The sequence below is a fragment of the Halyomorpha halys genome, unplaced genomic scaffold (genome assembly GCF_000696795.3).
Source record: "Halyomorpha halys isolate HHAL.00 unplaced genomic scaffold, Hhal_1.1 Scaffold17.1, whole genome shotgun sequence".
NCBI classification, from domain to species: Eukaryota; Metazoa; Arthropoda; class Insecta; order Hemiptera; family Pentatomidae; genus Halyomorpha; species Halyomorpha halys.
This window is the reverse complement of record NW_027112056.1, coordinates 1352250-1371213: the sequence shown is the minus strand read 5'-3', so window position 1 is coordinate 1371213 and position 18964 is coordinate 1352250. Positions and strand designations below refer to the sequence as shown.

The 18964-nt window shown below is 27.8% G+C and overlaps 1 protein-coding gene across 2 annotated transcripts; it reads left to right on the top strand.

Moving 5' to 3' along the window:
• Window positions 1-462: 462 nt before the first annotated feature.
• Window positions 463-18883, top strand: Pp2A-29B (Protein phosphatase PP2A regulatory subunit A). Of its 2 annotated transcripts, none has more exons than XM_067050011.1 (13): window positions 463-757; window positions 4539-4730; window positions 6840-7059; window positions 9721-9881; window positions 10693-10848; window positions 11905-12050; window positions 13054-13179; window positions 13273-13390; window positions 13482-13647; window positions 16049-16203; window positions 16278-16420; window positions 17728-17828; window positions 18064-18117. In XM_067050011.1, exons 1-13 carry the CDS (start codon window positions 674-676, stop codon window positions 18066-18068), a joined length of 1773 nt encoding a protein of 590 aa, XP_066906112.1. In that variant the 5' UTR covers window positions 463-673; the 3' UTR covers window positions 18069-18117. The 2 variants fall into 2 exon arrangements, with proteins under 2 accessions (XP_066906112.1, XP_014275534.1); XM_014420048.3 differs by lacking the exon at window positions 18064-18117 and adding an exon at window positions 18221-18883 and having other exon boundaries at window positions 464-757.
• Window positions 18884-18964: the final 81 nt, after the last annotated feature.

The window sequence follows — 18964 nt, the reverse complement described above, 5'->3', positions numbered from 1 at the left end:
TATGATGGTTAATTTAATGGTACATTAAAACAGAATTATTGTTATTGTTAGGTTTGTAATAATGGAATATATATTTCTAAATTTGTATAAAAACTTTCTGAACTTATTTTTAAAAATAGTATTTATTACGTGCTGTGAAGTTTTTTAATAGTTCAAACACTGAAATAATTCCAAAAATGACTAAAGAACTAAATTACCTAGTGTAATCAACGCTTTAATTACCGAAATTAAAATTTTTATACAAGTTTATAATGTGGTCTGAACATTCATTTGAATTCAAACTGTTTCCCTCCAAAACTGTTCAACATCAAAGACTGAATACTAATTTTGTAAAATTTTCATGTAATGTTTAATTAATTGTTTTAAATGAAATTTAAATTAACAATATTTAATTTTTATAAATTTGTTTCGTAATTATTACACTTTTTCAGCTATAAATGGTAAAGAATCGGTTGGCTGCTTTGTTATGGTGGCAGTATACATTAGAGAACAGTCTTAGCTAAATTATTGCTGTTAGTTCTAATCAATACAATTTTCATTTTAGGCGCTATATCTTCGGAATGTATCCGTTTTGGTACAAGATGATCTAATTTTTTTTTTTCTGGACTTGTTTGTCGGGTTAATTTTTGTTAAAAACACTCAGGCGGTTTAGTGTTGTCTTAACTCAGTCAAAATGGCTGCAAGTGATTCATCTTCAGACGATTCTCTCTATCCTATTGCTGTTCTTATAGACGAACTAAAAAATGAAGATGTGCAGGTTAGTAAATTAAAGTTATTGTCATTGTGTAGTAAATTTTTACAGCTACTCGTTAAAACTTCGATAAGTGTCATTGAAGTAGATAGCTTGTGTTAGTTTGTTTTATTCTTTTTTTAAGGTTTCTACTGAGACTAATGCTTTTTCGTATCAATTTGACAATTATTAGAATAAACAACCACATCACTGTAGCTTCATAGCTATTGTTTAATATGATTATAAATAACTATCAACAATGTTAGTCTAGACAATAGTATCTGGAATTGTAATTAATATTTTTCCTTATTTCTTTTTACTAATTAATATACTCGAAATTTGTTTAGAGTTTTATTTCTTCCATTGCTATTTATTTATTTACTTACTTGGAAATAGTGAATATCATAATGTTTGGTATTTTTAGTTAATGTTGAAATGATCTGTTGTTTCTCCTATGTTGCTTTTATTGATAACATGTAGGTGCTTTCTTTTATTATGATTAAACGCTTGTTTCAACATGATTTTGGTGCATGCGCATGCCAGTTTGCTGATTGTCAAAACTCATGTTCGAACCAGTCTAAAGATTCTTTTGAACTTAGTCACTTTGTTTGATGTTGGTAGATCTGATTTTATTCTACTCACAAATAAATAAAGAATACTTTTATTTTTTTATTCATAATGTATTAGTATAAACCTTGTACTGTGTAGAGACCTCGTTATTTAATGAGTATTCACCGAAAATGGTTGTTTTGTTTCATGATTTACTTATTTCCTTTGTGGGTTCTTGAGGTGTTAGGTTTTCCTAACATAAATGTACAAGAAACATTTTTTTGTTTTCATGTTCTGCCTATACTTGAGTTTATTTACGTTTTTTTTTTTAAAAGTATAGTATTGATTTTCTTTTCGAAACTTGTGTGTAAATTTCACGTTCAATGTATAAATGTGTATAATTGTTTAAATATATCTTAAGATTTTGATAATAATGTTTTGAAAGATAACCAAATATTTGTGATGGGTTTACTTGATCCATAAGTAATGCCCACTTTTAAGCGAAGATTTTGATTTATTATCTTCATTCCAATACCAGTTATTGTTCCTAAGTTCTGTAGCAACTATGAATAATTTTTATTTATGATCCCATTAAACTAATTTAGAACGTAGTGGAAGGTCATTTGTTATGATTGAATTATGAATGATATTATTATTTTGGATTTATTTTGAAATGTTGTGTTCATCATAATTGCTGGATATGTCTATGTTATTCTTCAAAAAGAATTTGTTTATTTTTATTAGTTTTCTTCATATATATGTTTTTGAAACAGTTTCTATGCTCTTTGGATATTTTCTCAATGAGAGATTCCTGGCACCATTGTAGTTACTTCTTATGTCATTACAATTTGTCTTAATTGAATAATTTTTATAATTGTCAAATTTCTTAATCTAATGTTTGTAGTTCATGTTTTTAGCTAAATTTGATTTTATCGCTTTATCTAATGTTTAAGAAACTTCTATATAAATCCTCTCAGTGCATATATATTTTTAGTTATGTGACATTTTGAATGTGTTATAATTTAAAGCTTATAAAACGTAATTAAGATAAATCAAAAATTGTAAGTTTTGGTTTGTAACAATTTATAAATAAAGTTTCTATAATTGAATCTATTCGGTATAGCTTCTGGATTGTTACGCAATTTAATTTGATGTGTTAAGATTACCAGCATATTCCCCACTGTTCATTTGTAATTTCTTAAAATCCATCTCTTCCCTTATATTGTGTTCATTTTATTGTATTTTATTTTCACTTTCTCTTCACTTTAGTATTATATGTGATAATGTGGAGTGTAAGGGAAATCGAGTTAGGAAGTAATGTGAGAACAAATCATTAAGGACAGAAAAACAAGGATTACGAGATACATTACCTTTTATTATCTTCTGTTTGGTATTGCTCTGTTGAAACCTCTTTGTGATTGTGAGGTTTATTCTAAACATAAGACATTATAATTTAGTAGATCAGCTCAGGTATTTGATTATGCTGATGCTATGGTTGTTGTGGAGATTTTTAGTTGCTTTGGTTTTGAATACAGTTGGGAGGAGTAGATCTTTAAAGAAATAAATGATAACTGGTCTTCCTCGCTACTCTCTGGAGGCTGGAGGTTGATTTTAAATTTGTCTCCAATGGATTTGAAATATATGTTGATCTAGGATTAGGAACGTGATGGCTTGTATTGTAAGGAGTGTCGAGTAACTTAGTTTTCTTTTCACATTGAAAAGGTTTAAAATGAGAACAACTAATTTTATTTATTCAACATCATTTCATTTTAATAAAAACAAGGTTCTGCCTTGATATTTATTAATGGCTTAGATTTTTCTAGAGTGAAAATTGATGCCTGTGATTTGACTAGTGCTGTAAAAAACAAAAAAAATATTGCTAAAATAAATCATAGCTGTTGATCTCTGTTTGTTTAAGAGATAAATCCCCAACAGGTCCTTATCAGCCGAGGTTAGAAAGATAACAGTTGTGTTTATTATATTTAAAATAAAAACGATTGCTGATCATCTTTGCATGCAAATAGCAAACATTTCTTATGGAGATTATATTGCTGTCGTTGGTTAGGGGTCTACCTCTTTTGATTGTTAACAAGTAAGTTTGAGTTGTTTTTTGGGGAGGGGTTAGAGAGAGATAGGAATTATGTATAAATTTATTTTATATGTAACACTTCTTTCTTTTTTTAGCCCTTATTTACAATTTTTATATGCTACACATTTATGAAAATAATTATATCTGGGTCACCAATGTTGTGTTATGATATCAACAGCATGTAATTTAAAATTATTTCTCAATCACAAGCACACACTTTGTATTTCAGAGAACTAAACAAACATAAACTTACCTGACTACTGCTATAACAAGTCACCTCTGTTTTCCTCTTAATTCTTTATTGTCAATATACAGCATTCTTATTTATAATGCGGGTCAAGGGGAAATGAAACTATCCTCGCTGTAGTGGGGATAAGTTTCACAATGCAACAGGTATTCGAGGAACACTCTAGCTACGAAGAGGTATTATAGTTTATAACATTTACTTTAGAAGCAACTCAATTTTAATTTTCTGATTTTTTTTTAAAGTAATTAATAATATTTTTTTCTTTCTTCAAAGCCCCTATTTAAAATATAGTTCTATATTTAACATAGCCTGTGTATTGGGGTTTTGTTTTTACCTGAGACTTGATTTCATTTTAAAACAGGAAAGTAGTGGTTGAGTTTTTGAGTTTTATATCTTAAGTTGAAGTATGTGATATTAGATGGTATTTGGGCACATCACTAGTATGAGTTAATGAACTTAAAAACTAGACCTTAATCTATGAGTATTTACAATATGTACAGTTTACTACTGCTCAGGTGAGGGGGGGGGGGCACTGTTGCAACGTCTGGAATAGTAGATTAGGTTGATGTTTCAACGAGTCTAGGAATTGAATATGTCTCCTCCTGATGAACTCCGGGGCCGTTGGGACATCCACAGTATAGAATTTTGTAAGGGTTCGTAGATGGCTCTGTGTACCATTGGTAAGGTGGATGAACAAGGGAGCATCGTATAGGAGCACTGGTCGGAGTATGTTTACTAATTTGTAAATACAACCGGATCTAGACCTGCATTGTATTAGAATCTGAGATATAACAAGCCATGTTATAATGAGGGTCGGCTGTATATATAATTAATAAATTGAAACGCTTTTATTAAACTTTATTTTAATGAACAAACTTTATTTTAATACAGATCTTATGAATAATTGTTATTTTATTTTTCAGTTACGACTTAATTCTATTAAAAAGTTGTCGACAATATCTTTGGCACTTGGCGTTGAGCGAACTAGAAGTGAGCTTATTCCTTTTCTGACAGATACTATTTATGATGAGGATGAAGTTTTGCTTGCCCTTGCTGAACAACTTGGTCAGTTCACGCCGCTTGTTGGAGGTCCAGAATTTGTTTACTGTTTGTTGGTAAGTTAAGAGCAGAAGTCTTGCTTTATTATGTTTAAATTAAGAAAAAGTACAAATTAAATCATTCAGTTCAAATGATAGTTTTCAGCAATAATACTAGTTTTGTGTCAATGTATGTTATCTAAAATGGGTTCATTGTGGGAGTTAAATTTTCATCACTTTGATCTGAGGACATTTTGAAAATTTTTATATAAAAATGCAAGTTCAAAGCTATATTAATCAAGATGAATCATAAGTTTCTGAAGAGTAAGCTCGTTAATGGGATAATTAAATTTCCCTAATATATAAACAAAAAAATAATTAATTAAATTAAAGTAAAATCTTAATCGTATCAATATTAATTAAGGAGCTGTTGTATTGTTATTAGGGGCCAAAGTATAAGGAAAATCTTGTGAGTGGACGTACTTGTTCTTTCATATTATTGTAATAATTTTTTTTTTAAAGTTTATTATATGTGTATATGTAGATTAGTACAATAGAAATGTTATATAAAACAATATAAATTATAAATATTCCAAGTGCTATTAGGAAAAACTAAAAAATATGCTATCTGTTTTTGTTTTTTTTTTGTTATTATTTTACAATATGGAATGGCATTTAATGTCTGTTGTTCTGTTAATCTTCATTGGTTTGTTATTCTATTGATCCCCTTGATTAGCATGTCTAGATTTTCATAATAGAAACAATTTTTTCTTTTGTATGTTAGTAACCTTATAGTTCTCAGTGAATAATTTTTGTCTTTTTTTTTTTTTACCCCTATCTAAGTTGGGCTCTATTCTTATGTTTTTATAATGAAGGAAATAACCAAACTATTAGCAATATGACCACGTCTCATATCTGAGCAAAACATCTAAATGAGAGCTATTTCTTTGGGTTTTAAACAAGTTGTTATATTGCTCTTCATTTTTTTTCTTCCTTTTTTACGTAGATAGCTTTTTCATGTAATACCATTTTTAAAAATCAGTTAACCAATAAAACAATATTTATGATAATTTTAATTTTTTTCTCTTTTATCTTTATTTTCTTGTAAGACTTATTTCAATGTTCCGAGAACTTAATTTTTTCATATTATGTTGTACATTTTACAATCTGTGAATATTAATATTTATTACTCATGATAACTGTTTAAAATTACTTCAAGTATTATAGTGGAACAATGTTAATTAAAACATTCCTGTACCAAGTACCAAAAATTATTTTTGGATAGTGGTATGTTCCTAGCTATTGGTCTTGGAACAAACAGGATACCAAACTAATAAAGATTAACAGGACAGCTGATATTAAATATCGTTAATAGCACTTAAAATATTTTCAATTTATACTCTTCTTTATATTTTTTTACATTGTATTAATTAATATGTACATACACAATTAACTTTTAAAATAAAATAGTTATAGTAACATGAAAAAACCTACTATGTCCATTCATATGACTTAACCTCTTTTTCAATGGAAACGCTTAATTATCTCTCAGAATTTTATTTACATGATGGTGAAATCATCTATTATTAGGTGCTAATAAATATATATTCGTACAGTTATGTTTATTTATAAATTAAAAAAAATTATTTACCTTACTCTTGCTGTATTCCTCCAGATAGATATATATCAATAATATTGCTGGAATTGATTGGTAAATATTAAAATATATATAATTACGTGCCTAACGAGTGACAATATCAATTATCAATGTTGCCATTACTTATTTAAATAAAAATCACTTAACATTGAACTGCTTCAAAAAATAACTCGATAAAGTGTTTTGATTAACATTATTTAACTACATTCATTTTATTAAATATAAATAATAACTATCTTCATGTTATATGTTATTAAAATATAATTGAGTTGAAGAAAAAATAATTTTGTTAACCTGATTTAAAACTGATCATGATTCAGTTTTTGATAATTAAACTTCCTCTGTTTCTGTTAAAAAAATAAATTAAATGCAAGATAAAAGAATTTTTTTTTATGTTAATAAAAGTTTAAATATTACTTCCTTATGCATGCCAAGAAATATATTTTTTCTAACCATGGAATATAGTTTTTATGTTAGTATTTGCTAATATTTCATGTAAACTGTGACTAATCTGTACATAATTACCCCAGCCTCCTCTGGAATCGCTTGCTACCGTAGAAGAAACTGTTGTGCGGGACAAAGCTGTAGAGTCGTTGAGGCACATTAGTTCCCAACATAGCCCGCAGGACCTAGAGAACAGGTTCGTGCCTTTAGTTACAAGGCTTTCTTCTGGCGATTGGTTTACATCACGAACATCAGCATGCGGCCTCTTTTCTGTCTGTTATGGCCGAGTTAATAGTTCAGTCAAAGGTATAATATTTATTTTATTTCATGTTCCGTCTGTAAAAATGTAAATAATATTTATTAATAATTTATTTAAGGTATATCTATATGCTTAAATTATATTTACTTGTCCCAAGTGAATTTATTTTTCATTTCAATAGTTTAAAAAATAAATAAATAAAAGATCCCTGCATGGAACAGTTTCTTATTAAAAGCTTTAAATAAAAAAATTATGAGCGCTTTACTTTTCAAACCCTCAATATCCCTGGAATGCATGTTATTTGAATTTTGTAGCAATATTATTTAATGTGGCTTAAATCTTTATTTTACTACCTTGATATATTGACTCATTTATTTGATCAAATGATAGCATTCTATATTACTAACTAAAGAACACAACCCATAATTTTTGATATGGCGAGAAAACCACCCTGGGATACAAATGTATCTAAAAAAAAATTTGATACCTTCAGATTGTTTTTAAAAGACTTCTTATGTATAATTTACAATCAAATAATAATTTAACTTTTGTTTAAAAACTTATAGGATGATTGGGACTATGATAAAAATATAATAATAGTTCTTATAATTATAATTGTTGGAAAGAGTGTCAAAACCTTGAATGGTCACAGCCTCTAGCTCAATCGTTTAAGTTAAGTAACTAAACATTTATTAGGTTTAAACCTTAATTTAATTTTGGTGCTCGGACCTTTTTGCTTTCCTCCCTGATCTTCCTGTTAACTTTTTTTTTTTTTGTTTTACCCTGATCACAAATTTGAATTTATGTTTATTATTTGTATTATTGTAACATGTACTAAATTTGGCTGGTAAGTTTGAGTTCCTTTATTGACTTTTTGGGTCCTAATCGTATTGTTTGCTGATTCGATTTCATTTTTTTTTATCATTCGAAACTCTTAATAAACATAAGTGCAATGGCTAGCATCTTGTTTTGTTTTCTTTCAATGTTATATATTTTTGATTGATAGTTTCAAGACCTTTAGTGCTATAGAAATTGATTGATATCTGATAAAAAATTTTTCTATTAGGGTCATTACTGTTTCATGCATAGTGGAAAGCATTCGGTCAACTCTTTTTCTCTTGAAGCTTATACTTAATATAATAGCGTAAATCAATTATCTTATGAGTTCAAAATGCAGGGTAATGACTAGTATATGGGTAATTTGCAAAAAAATAGGATTAGAGATTATATAAAATTTAATATGAGGAATTTTAACATCCTTAAAAAGAGAATGTTAGAAAAATTGAATGAATAAAGGAGATAAGAAGTATTAAGGGTATCTTTCTTTAAAATTAAATAACTAAAAAAATAAATTAATTCCTTAAAAGGAGCATATAAGGCAAAAAGTAATTTAGATGGACTAGATACTACATGGATTAAATGTAATAAAGTAAAAAGTCGTGATATTATATAATGGGGTTTCATGATATTGTGTTAAATGTAAAATGTTATAAGTATAGGATTGTGAGCAGCTCTATTTAAAGTCATGTTAAATGGTAAATGCATAAGAGCTCCTAGTGGATTTTCTGAGAAACTTGTTTTACAACCTTTCCTTCCAAAATTTCTTATTATTGTTTACTTCTAAGTTTTCACTAAAGTAATTTATTACAACATGCCTAAATTGAGTGAAAAGTTGAAGTTCTGTAAAAGTGTGGCTACTGAGTGTCTTGTTGATCTTCTAACTTGTGAGGAAGAGAGTCAAGATGAGCTAATTGACAACTGTCATTACATTATTATTATTGTCATCCATTGTTTTATTAGTTATAAAAACATCCAAAACAATAGTAACACAATCAAAACACAAACTGTTTGCAAGTAACCCAACACGACTACTAATAAAATGTTGACGAGCTCAGCTGGTCTGTTGTGTGATGTCATTCTCCATTTACCAAACTTAGTAACAGACTCTCAACCATGTTACATGTTCTATTGTTTTAACATGGTAAAAGAAGGAAATATTTCTCTATTTAACATGAGTTTTTCCATTTAACATGTTAAACTAAAGATCATGAATATCCCTAATATTGTAAATACTAATGAAGGTAAAAGTTATTAATAAATAGTTTATTTTAAATGTGTTGAATTGACTTTGGCATAATAACCTGAAAATTTTAATAAATCAATGTGAAGCTGTGATACTAAAATTAAGATTGTGTTGGACATGTAATATGTTTAAATGAAGAAGGTTGAGACAATTTGGATAAATATTCATAAAATAAAAATTATTAGGGGTGTCTTTCCTTAAAAATAAATAAGTACAAAAATAATTAAAAATAGTACTAATGATTATATGAGATGAAATTTTTATAAATTTTAATTTAATTAGTAAAAAGAAGAAAAAAGTTAGCTTTTTCATTTTATCAATTGTAGAATGGTTTTATTTATCAAATTATATAAAGATGAAAATGGTATTCACCATTAACAAAATCTTTGTTAAATCAAAAATAACGTTGTAATATGTAATAGAGGAGTTTCTATTTTTATTTTTGTTAAGAGAAAATAATCTTAAAATTCTAATCTTATCGCATAAATATTACGATTCGAAAATCAAAATGCTATAATTTGACAAAATGGGTAAGTCACTATGTGTTATGTTTCAATTGTGTAATTTGTATTTTATATTACATACATGGTGAAATAGCTAATAGTTTTATTCATTTTATTTTCAGCTGATTTACGTACGCACTTTAGGAACCTATGCCAAGATGATACTCCAATGGTGAGGAGAGCCGCTGCCAGCAAGTTAGGAGAATTTGCGAAAGTTGTCGAGTTAGAATATCTCAAAACTGACCTCATACCTATGTTTGTTAGTTTGGCCCAGGATGAACAGGTAATATTTAAATTTATTTTTTCATATTCAGTTGTGTATTTTTCTTTATAATTTGGTTGAAATGAACTTAATTCGGATCTACATATTGTAGTTATAGAAAGGTGTAATAATAATTTATTGCTATTACTTTTTTTTAAATGAAATTCGGCATCACTTTTTGTATTAGATTAGATCGGTCTTATTGGATATAAATTGCAAGAACAATTTTTTTTTTTTAAGTTCAAAAATAAGAAAAAACATTATTAAAACATAGCTGTTAATTTTAGATTTTTTAAATCAATCTTGATTGGGTTCCTTGGACTTCTATTAATATTAACTTACCATTTATTTTACATATTCGGACAAATATTGATTGTTCATTATATTCTTAAGATATTAAGGAGATTTGAATATTCAACATGGTGGGCACTACGCATGGTCTTGTGCCAAGAATAGCGTTAATGAAATGTAAGAAGCGAAAAAGAAAGATATACCTTGCTTGAAAATTATGCCTACGGTTCTTAATTGTTGTTAAGTATGTATAATAAACATATAAAATATTTGACAAAATTATTTGAAAAAATTAATAGCCAAGTTTTTTTTTTTTTTTTTTATAATTAATATTTATAAATTTCTGTTTCAGTTTGCAATGATTTTATGTATATTGTCTAGTGTTACTTAATTTATTTTATATTTTTCAATCTTACATTTATTTCAGTAGTTAATTATCCCAAAGAATTTTCTTTTATGGTTATCTAATTTTGATGTATGACATTTCATGTTTCTTTTTCTTCTTCTTACAAATAATATATTATCTTTTATATCTTAATAGGATTCGGTGAGATTGTTAGCAGTAGAAGCTTGTGTTAGTATAGCATCACTATTACAACAAGAGGATGTTGAACAGCTTGTAATGCCAACTCTTAGGCAGTGTACTTCTGACAATTCTTGGAGGGTACGATACATGGTTGCTGATAAGTTCACGGAGGTGAGATATATAAAATATTTCATATTAATTAATATGTTACAATGTTCAGACAGTTATTCCCAAAAATGTTGAAATGAATCAATTAAACCAAAAATCTTAGTCATTCTGTTATTAATTGGTCTGCTTAGGATATCTTATGCTCTTCCCCACTGATATGGAGTAAGTTTCTAAACTCAGTGATGAGCTTATATGTTGAAATTGTAAATCCGTTAGACCGACTCTAAATTCATCTATGGAAATCTGGCCATCTATATATTCAGTGCTTAAATCACTGAAGATCCATCAGTGTTATCAGCTCATTACAACCTCCATGTTGTTATTTCTGTTACAAAAATCAGCAACTGATTTCATACAGTATGAAGTCTTGAAATGCAATTTTTCACTCTGTAGAAATTTAACATTACAAATACAGAACAATTTTTCAATTAATTTGGCTTTTTAAGTTTTACTTTTTCAAATATCTAGATTTTATTTTATTTTACAAGTTGTATTTTGTATTTTATAAACTAAATCAGTAGTTTATACATCAAATCTTCTACCCCGGAATGGTTCGACTTATATCAAATAAATACTTAGTGATATTTCTCCTTTCCAAATATTTCTTTAATTTAAAATTATTTACATTAGCACTGACGTTTCGAGAAAAAAGAAAATCACTAAATATTCATTTGCTAATTTATTAGCTTTATCTCTGGAAATAATCTGATTAAGTCCAGTACGGGAAGGGTTCTAAAAGAAGGTTAGATAATACCTTAATATTTTTTAATAATTAAAAAAACTGTTCAGTACATATCTTGATAGAATTTTAAATAATTGAAGTTAATTAATAAATGTAAATTAATTTATTTTTCACAGAAAATAAAGTATCAGTTATACTTAAATTTGAATATTGTTTTGGATTTTTTCCATTTCTGTAATTCACATAATATTTAAATATCAATCATTTCAGTACCAGCTAAGGAATTTTTGAAGATTAATAAACAAAAATAATTATTTTTTTTATCTTTAGGTCTAGATGTACCCCCCCCCCCCTTAATTGATTATTTGGTTTTCCAGTTACAAAAAGCTGTCGGTCAAGAAATAACGAAAGCAGAGCTAGTTGGAGCCCTCCAATCTCTCTTGAAGGATTCCGAAGCGGAAGTCAGGGCTGCTGCTGCTAATAAAATACGAGATTTTTGTCAAGCTCTGGATCCTGCTTGCCGGTAGTTTATTTTAGAATGATATAAACTTTATTTCTTACCCTATTTTTTTTTTTTTTAATGCTGGAAATAAGGCTTGTTATTCATCATGTATTGTTTTTTTAAACATCTCATAAATCTCAAATTAAGAATCCAATAAAGATCTTTAACAAAACTCTTTTACGTAGAGAGAGAAATGTTTTATTCGGCAATGCTGTCCAAATACATTGGGTTGCTAAAATACACAGCACACTTATCAATCTGTTATTAGTATATAAACACTATCATGTATTTTAAAGATACAAAAAAAAAAATTTTTTTTTTCTTTTTTTAAATAATAAGTATCTTTAACTAGAGTACTTAATTATATTAAGTTTGAGGGTGGTTTATTTCATTATTAACACAATTTTGATCCAAATATGCTCTCAACTTTCAGAAAATCTCCGTTTCGGCCCTCAGGCCATTTTCAAGGAGGCAACATTAAATATTGATGTTATGTTCTTTAAAGTCTTTTCTGCAGGCTAATTGTTCATGTCATGTATAACTTTTTATATTTTAAATCTAAAACTTTTTTTACATAAATAATCTCTTATTTCACTTACAAACATCATTTATAACAGAACCTATGTTGGAGAGTTTCTGAAAATAAAAGTTAAGAGTATATTTGGATCAAAATTGTGTGTTAAATAGAATACTTAAGTTATTATACGAAATATTTCAAATATTTTTTTTTAATAATTTTATTTTTGTTATATATATTATCTTTCCTCCTTCTCGCTTAAATTTATATTTTATTTTCCTTATCAATTCCCTATTTTTGTTCTTAAGCCTATATCTCTATTCTACTCTCTCATACCCTCCTTCTCCAGTGATACGCTACACAAGAAATTATCAACAAATAGAAATAAATCAAAAATTAAATAGCCACAGCATAATAAAAAATTAACAATCAAATAAGTTATAAAAAAACTAATAATTAAATTTTAAAACTTAATTACCTAATTTTATTTATATCTTTGCTTTTTAGGGAGGCTATTATAATGGTAAACATTTTGCCATATGTGAAGGAACTAGTTGCAGATCCAAATCAACATGTAAAAGCTGCCTTAGCTTCTGTCATTATGGGACTTTCTCCTATCCTCGGAAAAAATATGTAAGATTTATAAACCAATATATTTATATATTTTTTAATTTGTGATTATAAAAATTAATTTTTACCTGTTTTTTTTTGTTTTTTTTTCCATAGCACAATCGAACATCTTTTACCCCTGTTTCTGTCACAGCTTAAAGACGAGTGTCCTGAAGTACGGTTAAATATTATTTCTAATCTAGATTGTGTTAACGAAGTTATTGGAATACAACAAGTATGTAATTACTCTTTATTGTTTTTTTTAAAAAAAGTTTTTGGTTACTTAATATTTACTATTGTATCGTATATTTTCTTACTGTTTGCAGTTATCGCAGTCATTACTTCCGGCTATAGTCGAACTGGCAGAAGATGCTAAATGGAGAGTTAGGTTAGCCATTATTGAATATATGCCTCTTCTCGCAGGACAGTTAGGTGTTCAGTTCTTTGATGAAAAATTAAATGCTCTTTGTATGGCTTGGCTTGTTGATCATGGTAAATATATTTTTTTATCTATATAAATGATTGAACGTAAGTGAATATGAAGGCGATGGTCAAGAAGAAACAAAAAATTATTTGTAACCCTGTTGTAAACTATTTTTTGTTTCTTATTGGCCACATCCCTGACTTGTTCCTTTATTTTTTTTATTGTTTATTGTAGTTGTTAAAATCAGAATTTTGTTTGGGATTCAGGTGCTTTTATTTAAAATATTTCAATGTAACTTAACATTTCTCTGGATTGTTTTATATAGAATATAATCAAAATATGAATTTAATTAGAGTTTAGAAATCGATTTCTTTTCATTTTATTTGTATAAAATAGTTATGGAGTTGACTTTTGCTGACCAAACTGATTGAATCTAAGAAGGGTTCAATAAGTGAACAATTCTGATTAGTGTATGGGGAAGGAAGATAATTTTGTGAAAAAACTAATTAAATTAAGAGCAAAATTTTAATATTAATTACAATATTATATTTTAGAAATATGTTTACACTAACTAATAATTATTCAGAAACTGATTTTTAAAATTATTTTCTCGAAAAATTATCTTAAATTTTTTTTTGTTCTCTACAAAATGAAAGATATTTGTAGTATAACGTGATGTGAATTCAACAGCCTCCTAAATTTGCACATTTTACTACAATAGGGGTATTCATAAGGTGTTAAATGTAAAATGTTATAAGTAAGGGATTGTGAGCAGCCCTATTTAAAGTGATGTTAAATGAAGAAGAGCTCCTGTTTTATAACCTTTCCTTCCAAAACTCCATGTTATTGTTGTTTTCTAAGTTTTGATTAAAGTAATCTATTACAACATGCCTAAAGTGAGTGAAGTTTGGCTCCTGAGTGCTTTGTTGATCTTCTAACTTATGAGGAAGAGAATAAAGATGAGCTAATTGAAAACTGTCATTACATTATTATTTTTATTGTCATCTATTGATTTATTAGTTATAAAAACATCCAAAACAATAGTAATCCACAATAAAAACACAAACTACGAGCAAAATTATGACGAGCTCAGCTGATCTGTTGCGTGACGTCATTCTCCATTTAACAGACCTAGTAACAGATTCAACTGTGTTATATGTTATATCGTTTTAACATGATAAAAGAAGGAAATATTTCTCCATTTAACACGAGTTTTCCATTTAACACGCTTTAACATGTTAAACTAAAGATCATGAATACCCCTACTGTAGTTGTAAATATTTTAAAATGTTTTTTAATTAAGGTTGCTTTTATGATTTTATTGAATATGTCTATATACTCTTCATATAATGACCTCAAACTTAATTTTATTTAGTTTTAATTTTATTTTTATGGGAATTTCAGATTACGGAATAGTTTAGATTAACAGACGTCCACTGTATATCTTAAATTTGGTGGTCAGAGGGTTTTTGACATGTAAGCAGTCTTCTGTTGATTGTTTTGCAGTTCTGGTTCTTTCACCTGTGTTTCAAATTCTTCATGGACCCTTACCTTACCAACACTTTTTTTGTTTCCTGTCCGTTATTATGGCATTGTCAGCATAGGCCAGGAGCTGTGTCATCTTATAAATATTCCACCAGCATATACAATTTTTATTACTCTTATTGCATACTCTAATACTGTATATAACTGTGAGAGGTAATGGATCTCCTTGCTTAAGTTCATCTCTGACCTTGAAATCCAACATCAGGCCATTCATCTAGACCACGTAACAGTTTAATCATTGTTTTAATTAATTCTTTCCTGTTTATTCTATCACATAACTGTTTAAAATCTATAAAAATGTGATGTAATTTGATACTCGCAAGTTTTTTTATAACATTTAATCAATCAAGGAAATATGCTCTATAGTTGTTCCGCTTTGTTTAAAACCACATTGGTATTTACTTAAGTTCTTCTTGGGCCAAAACTGTACTTATTCATCAGGATAGCAAAGTCCTTTGTTGCAACATCCGTTCTGTAATCTTGATCCCTACCATTAGATCATAAGTTTCTTTTAATTCTTCAGTTTTTGAGAAATGCTTCAACCATCTCCGCATCTATACCATAAAAGGCCTTCTTAGTGGTCTTTAAAAAATTCAAAGTTAATGTTTGTACATTTTTTTACTGTGCAGTTTCTATTCATAAATCTACTCATAAAAAATACTAATTTTTGGTTAATTAATGGTATGTTTAATTTTGTGAGGATGTTTTAAAAACATTTTGTCGACAAAATAGTCTGTGACGTGCAGAATTAATTGTATATATTTTCTGATCAATTGATGATGTATGTTATCTCGAATTTTCTTTTACTCTAGCTTGTGCTGATTTCTTTTAAGAATAATTAAAGAATGGCTTTACTTTTTATATTTAAAATAATATTTTTATGAGTTTATAAAGTTAACAAGCAATTGCTTAATCTCTTTTCAGTTTATGCTATCAGGGAAGCTGCAACATTAAATCTGAAGAAATTAGTTGAAAAATTTGGACCGGAATGGGCCCAAAACACGGTCATACCTAAAGTCCTAGCCATGTCAAATGATCAGAATTACTTGCATAGAATGACATGTTTATTCAGTATTAATGTAAGTACGAATTTACTGTTGTTCTTGTAAACACTATCGTTTATTGTTACTAATTTGTTATTCAATGATTTTAGGTGTTGGCCCAGGTGTGTGGTTCTGAAGTAACAGCGCAATTGATGCTACCTACAGTTATTACGATGGCTTCAGATTCTGTCCCTAATGTTAGGTTTAACGTTGCAAAAACTTTACAGAAAATTGGACCTGTTCTTGACCCAAGGTAAGCTAAGTACATTGTTATCTTAAATAATATATATATATATTTTTAATACAGTTTTTCTTAAATAATTTAGATTATTCTATATTTATTACCATAGTAAACTTCGACTAGGCACAGTACAAGCCCTAACGCTATAAGTAAGTAAATAATATAAAGAAATTGAAAAAAAAAAAAAAAATAGAAATAGATAGTGAGTTATGGATATTTTAATTTAGTATTTGAGAATAGGATCCTTTCGTACAATAGTGTCAGTCAGTATGTGGTTACATATATCAAATTTATATATTCTACAAAAATAATAAAGTATAAATCATTTATATAAATTGATAGTAAACAATATAACTAACCTGATTTATTTACATTTCTACATTTTTAACAGTAAAAAAAAAAGTGAGTGCATATTTAATGTTAAAGAAACAAAAACTACACACCCTATTGAGAAGATAAATATCCATGTATAAGTTTAAAGGTTTTGCATTAGATATACAAATGATAGTTTCGACTAATAATGTTCGATCGGGGCATGTGTCGCATTCGCCCCTCTTGGTAGGCGGTGCAACTTGACAGAAATTGGTAGGTATCCTCACAAGCTGGACGAGAGCTTCTGTGGGTCCAAAATGATAAATTCAAGTATCAAATACCTTTAGTTCCCACAACGAACTTTATTCTCTTATGACAATACTAATATTAAATAACTGGCTGGCGACTTGGGCCAACACAACAGAAAATTAAGATAAATCAAGAGTGCAGTACTTTCATGGAAGACATCAGTCCGAAGCTGCAGACGGCTCGAAATAGTACTGGCTAGACTACGAATTGGTCACACCCAAGAATAATTACTGTTAGGAACATATAGACCAACAATCTGTTAAATACAAACTGACAGACTGTAGGCATTTGATAGACACCGAATATCCATATTATTTGGCAACTTTACTAAACAATAATAGTGCTTACATTCCGGAAATGTTTGATTACCTTAAGAAAACAAATATAACAAATTTTATTTATTTACATCTTTATTAGATCAATAATGTCACTTCATTTTTTTAAAATATGGACTATTGCTACCTTATCAGCTGATATTTTCTAGTATAGATATAATGATATTATGAATGTTTCTGAGAGGTCAGTTATGCTTAACCGAACATCACCTTCATTGTGGATTGCCTTATATTATATTAAAAATAAAAAAATTGAATCAAAATAATTTTCTGATCTGAACGTTAACTTTTGTAAATAACAGACCTGAAAGGAAAAAAATTTCCTTTAATTATGATTAGTCTTAATTCATTTATTATTTACAGTTGTATCCAGTCACAAGTGAAACCTGTGCTTGAAAAACTGAACGCTGACGAAGATGTTGATGTGAAATATTTTGCTTCTGAAGCTATGTCTATCATATCAGGTTTGTTGTAAAACACGCATTTGAAATTTCTATGTATTATCGTTGGATGATCATTGTAAAGACTTTTAATATGTATACTAGCGATAATCAAATTAGGATTACTCAAATTAAAGAGAGAAAAAATTTATGATTTATGCTTATTTGAACAAAGTAGCGGATAATATTGTATATTTGTTTTGTTTTTTAATAAGTAATTTAAATAAATACGAAACTATAGAATATCTTTATTTTTCAGATTAGATGAGAAAGAGTATGTTAATGAGTAAATAAAGTTTTTGTATGAAATTGACTTGACTCGGTCTGTGTCTCACCCAAGTTTAATGTTTTTTTTTAATTAATGTTATTTATTTATAATTCATTATTCAACATCATTCCTAAACAATTTGTTTCAGCCTCAGCTTAAAACTAACATTAAGAGCATCTGTGCATCTGTGAATATTATTTGAACGCCCCATATCCTAAGAAGATGTAACCGTTAAGAATATTTATAGGCTAAGTGAAATTACAGTTTTAGGTTCACTGAGCAGTTAAGTGAATCTCCATTCAATAATAAAATTTAGGTTTCTTAATTTAGATGATATAACTTTAAGATGAATACTTAATATTACTTGAAATATGATTGTTGCATTTGTTTATTCTTTCCTTTTTATTTTATTATTTTTTTTTTTTTTAATTTTTATTTAAATTTTATCAGTTCACTGTATTTTTGAAAATATAGAAACCAAATTTTGTTTTCAATAACATAAAAAAAACATAATGTGCAATGTGTACAATAAACATTCTTACTCTTAGTTAGTTTTTATTTTTCCCTTGAGTATGTTCAGTAGATTTTGATTGCCATCTTTGACACATTTATTTTTAATTGTTAAATGTATTTTGTCCAATTTATTTCCTTTTTAAACAAACGAGCATGTTTTATTTTTTATTAGCTGATATATATATATATACAAGAGCATTTTGGCATGTAATTAGTTGACTAATTGATACCAATCATTCATGTTATGCTATTGGAAATTTTAATTTAAATTAATAAAGTAGAAATTATTTTGTTTCGATTTATGTACTTTCCTTCCTTGATGATACATGTGTACATACTTCCTTTATAATTTGTCTCTGCTGTAATACAGAGATTCCGA

What these genes read in the sequence shown, in the direction of transcription:
- Pp2A-29B (XM_014420048.3), top strand. Translation starts at nt 674, where the DNA reads ATGGCTGCAAGTGATTCATCTTCAGACGATTCTCTCTATCCTATTGCT. An exon ending in CCTATCCTCGGAAAAAATAT is followed by an intron (nt 13,180 to 13,272) that starts GTAAGATTTATA and finishes TTTTTTCCATAG; the next exon opens with CACAATCGAACATCTTTTAC. An exon ending in AAGTTATTGGAATACAACAA is followed by an intron (nt 13,391 to 13,481) that starts GTATGTAATTAC and finishes TACTGTTTGCAG; the next exon opens with TTATCGCAGTCATTACTTCC.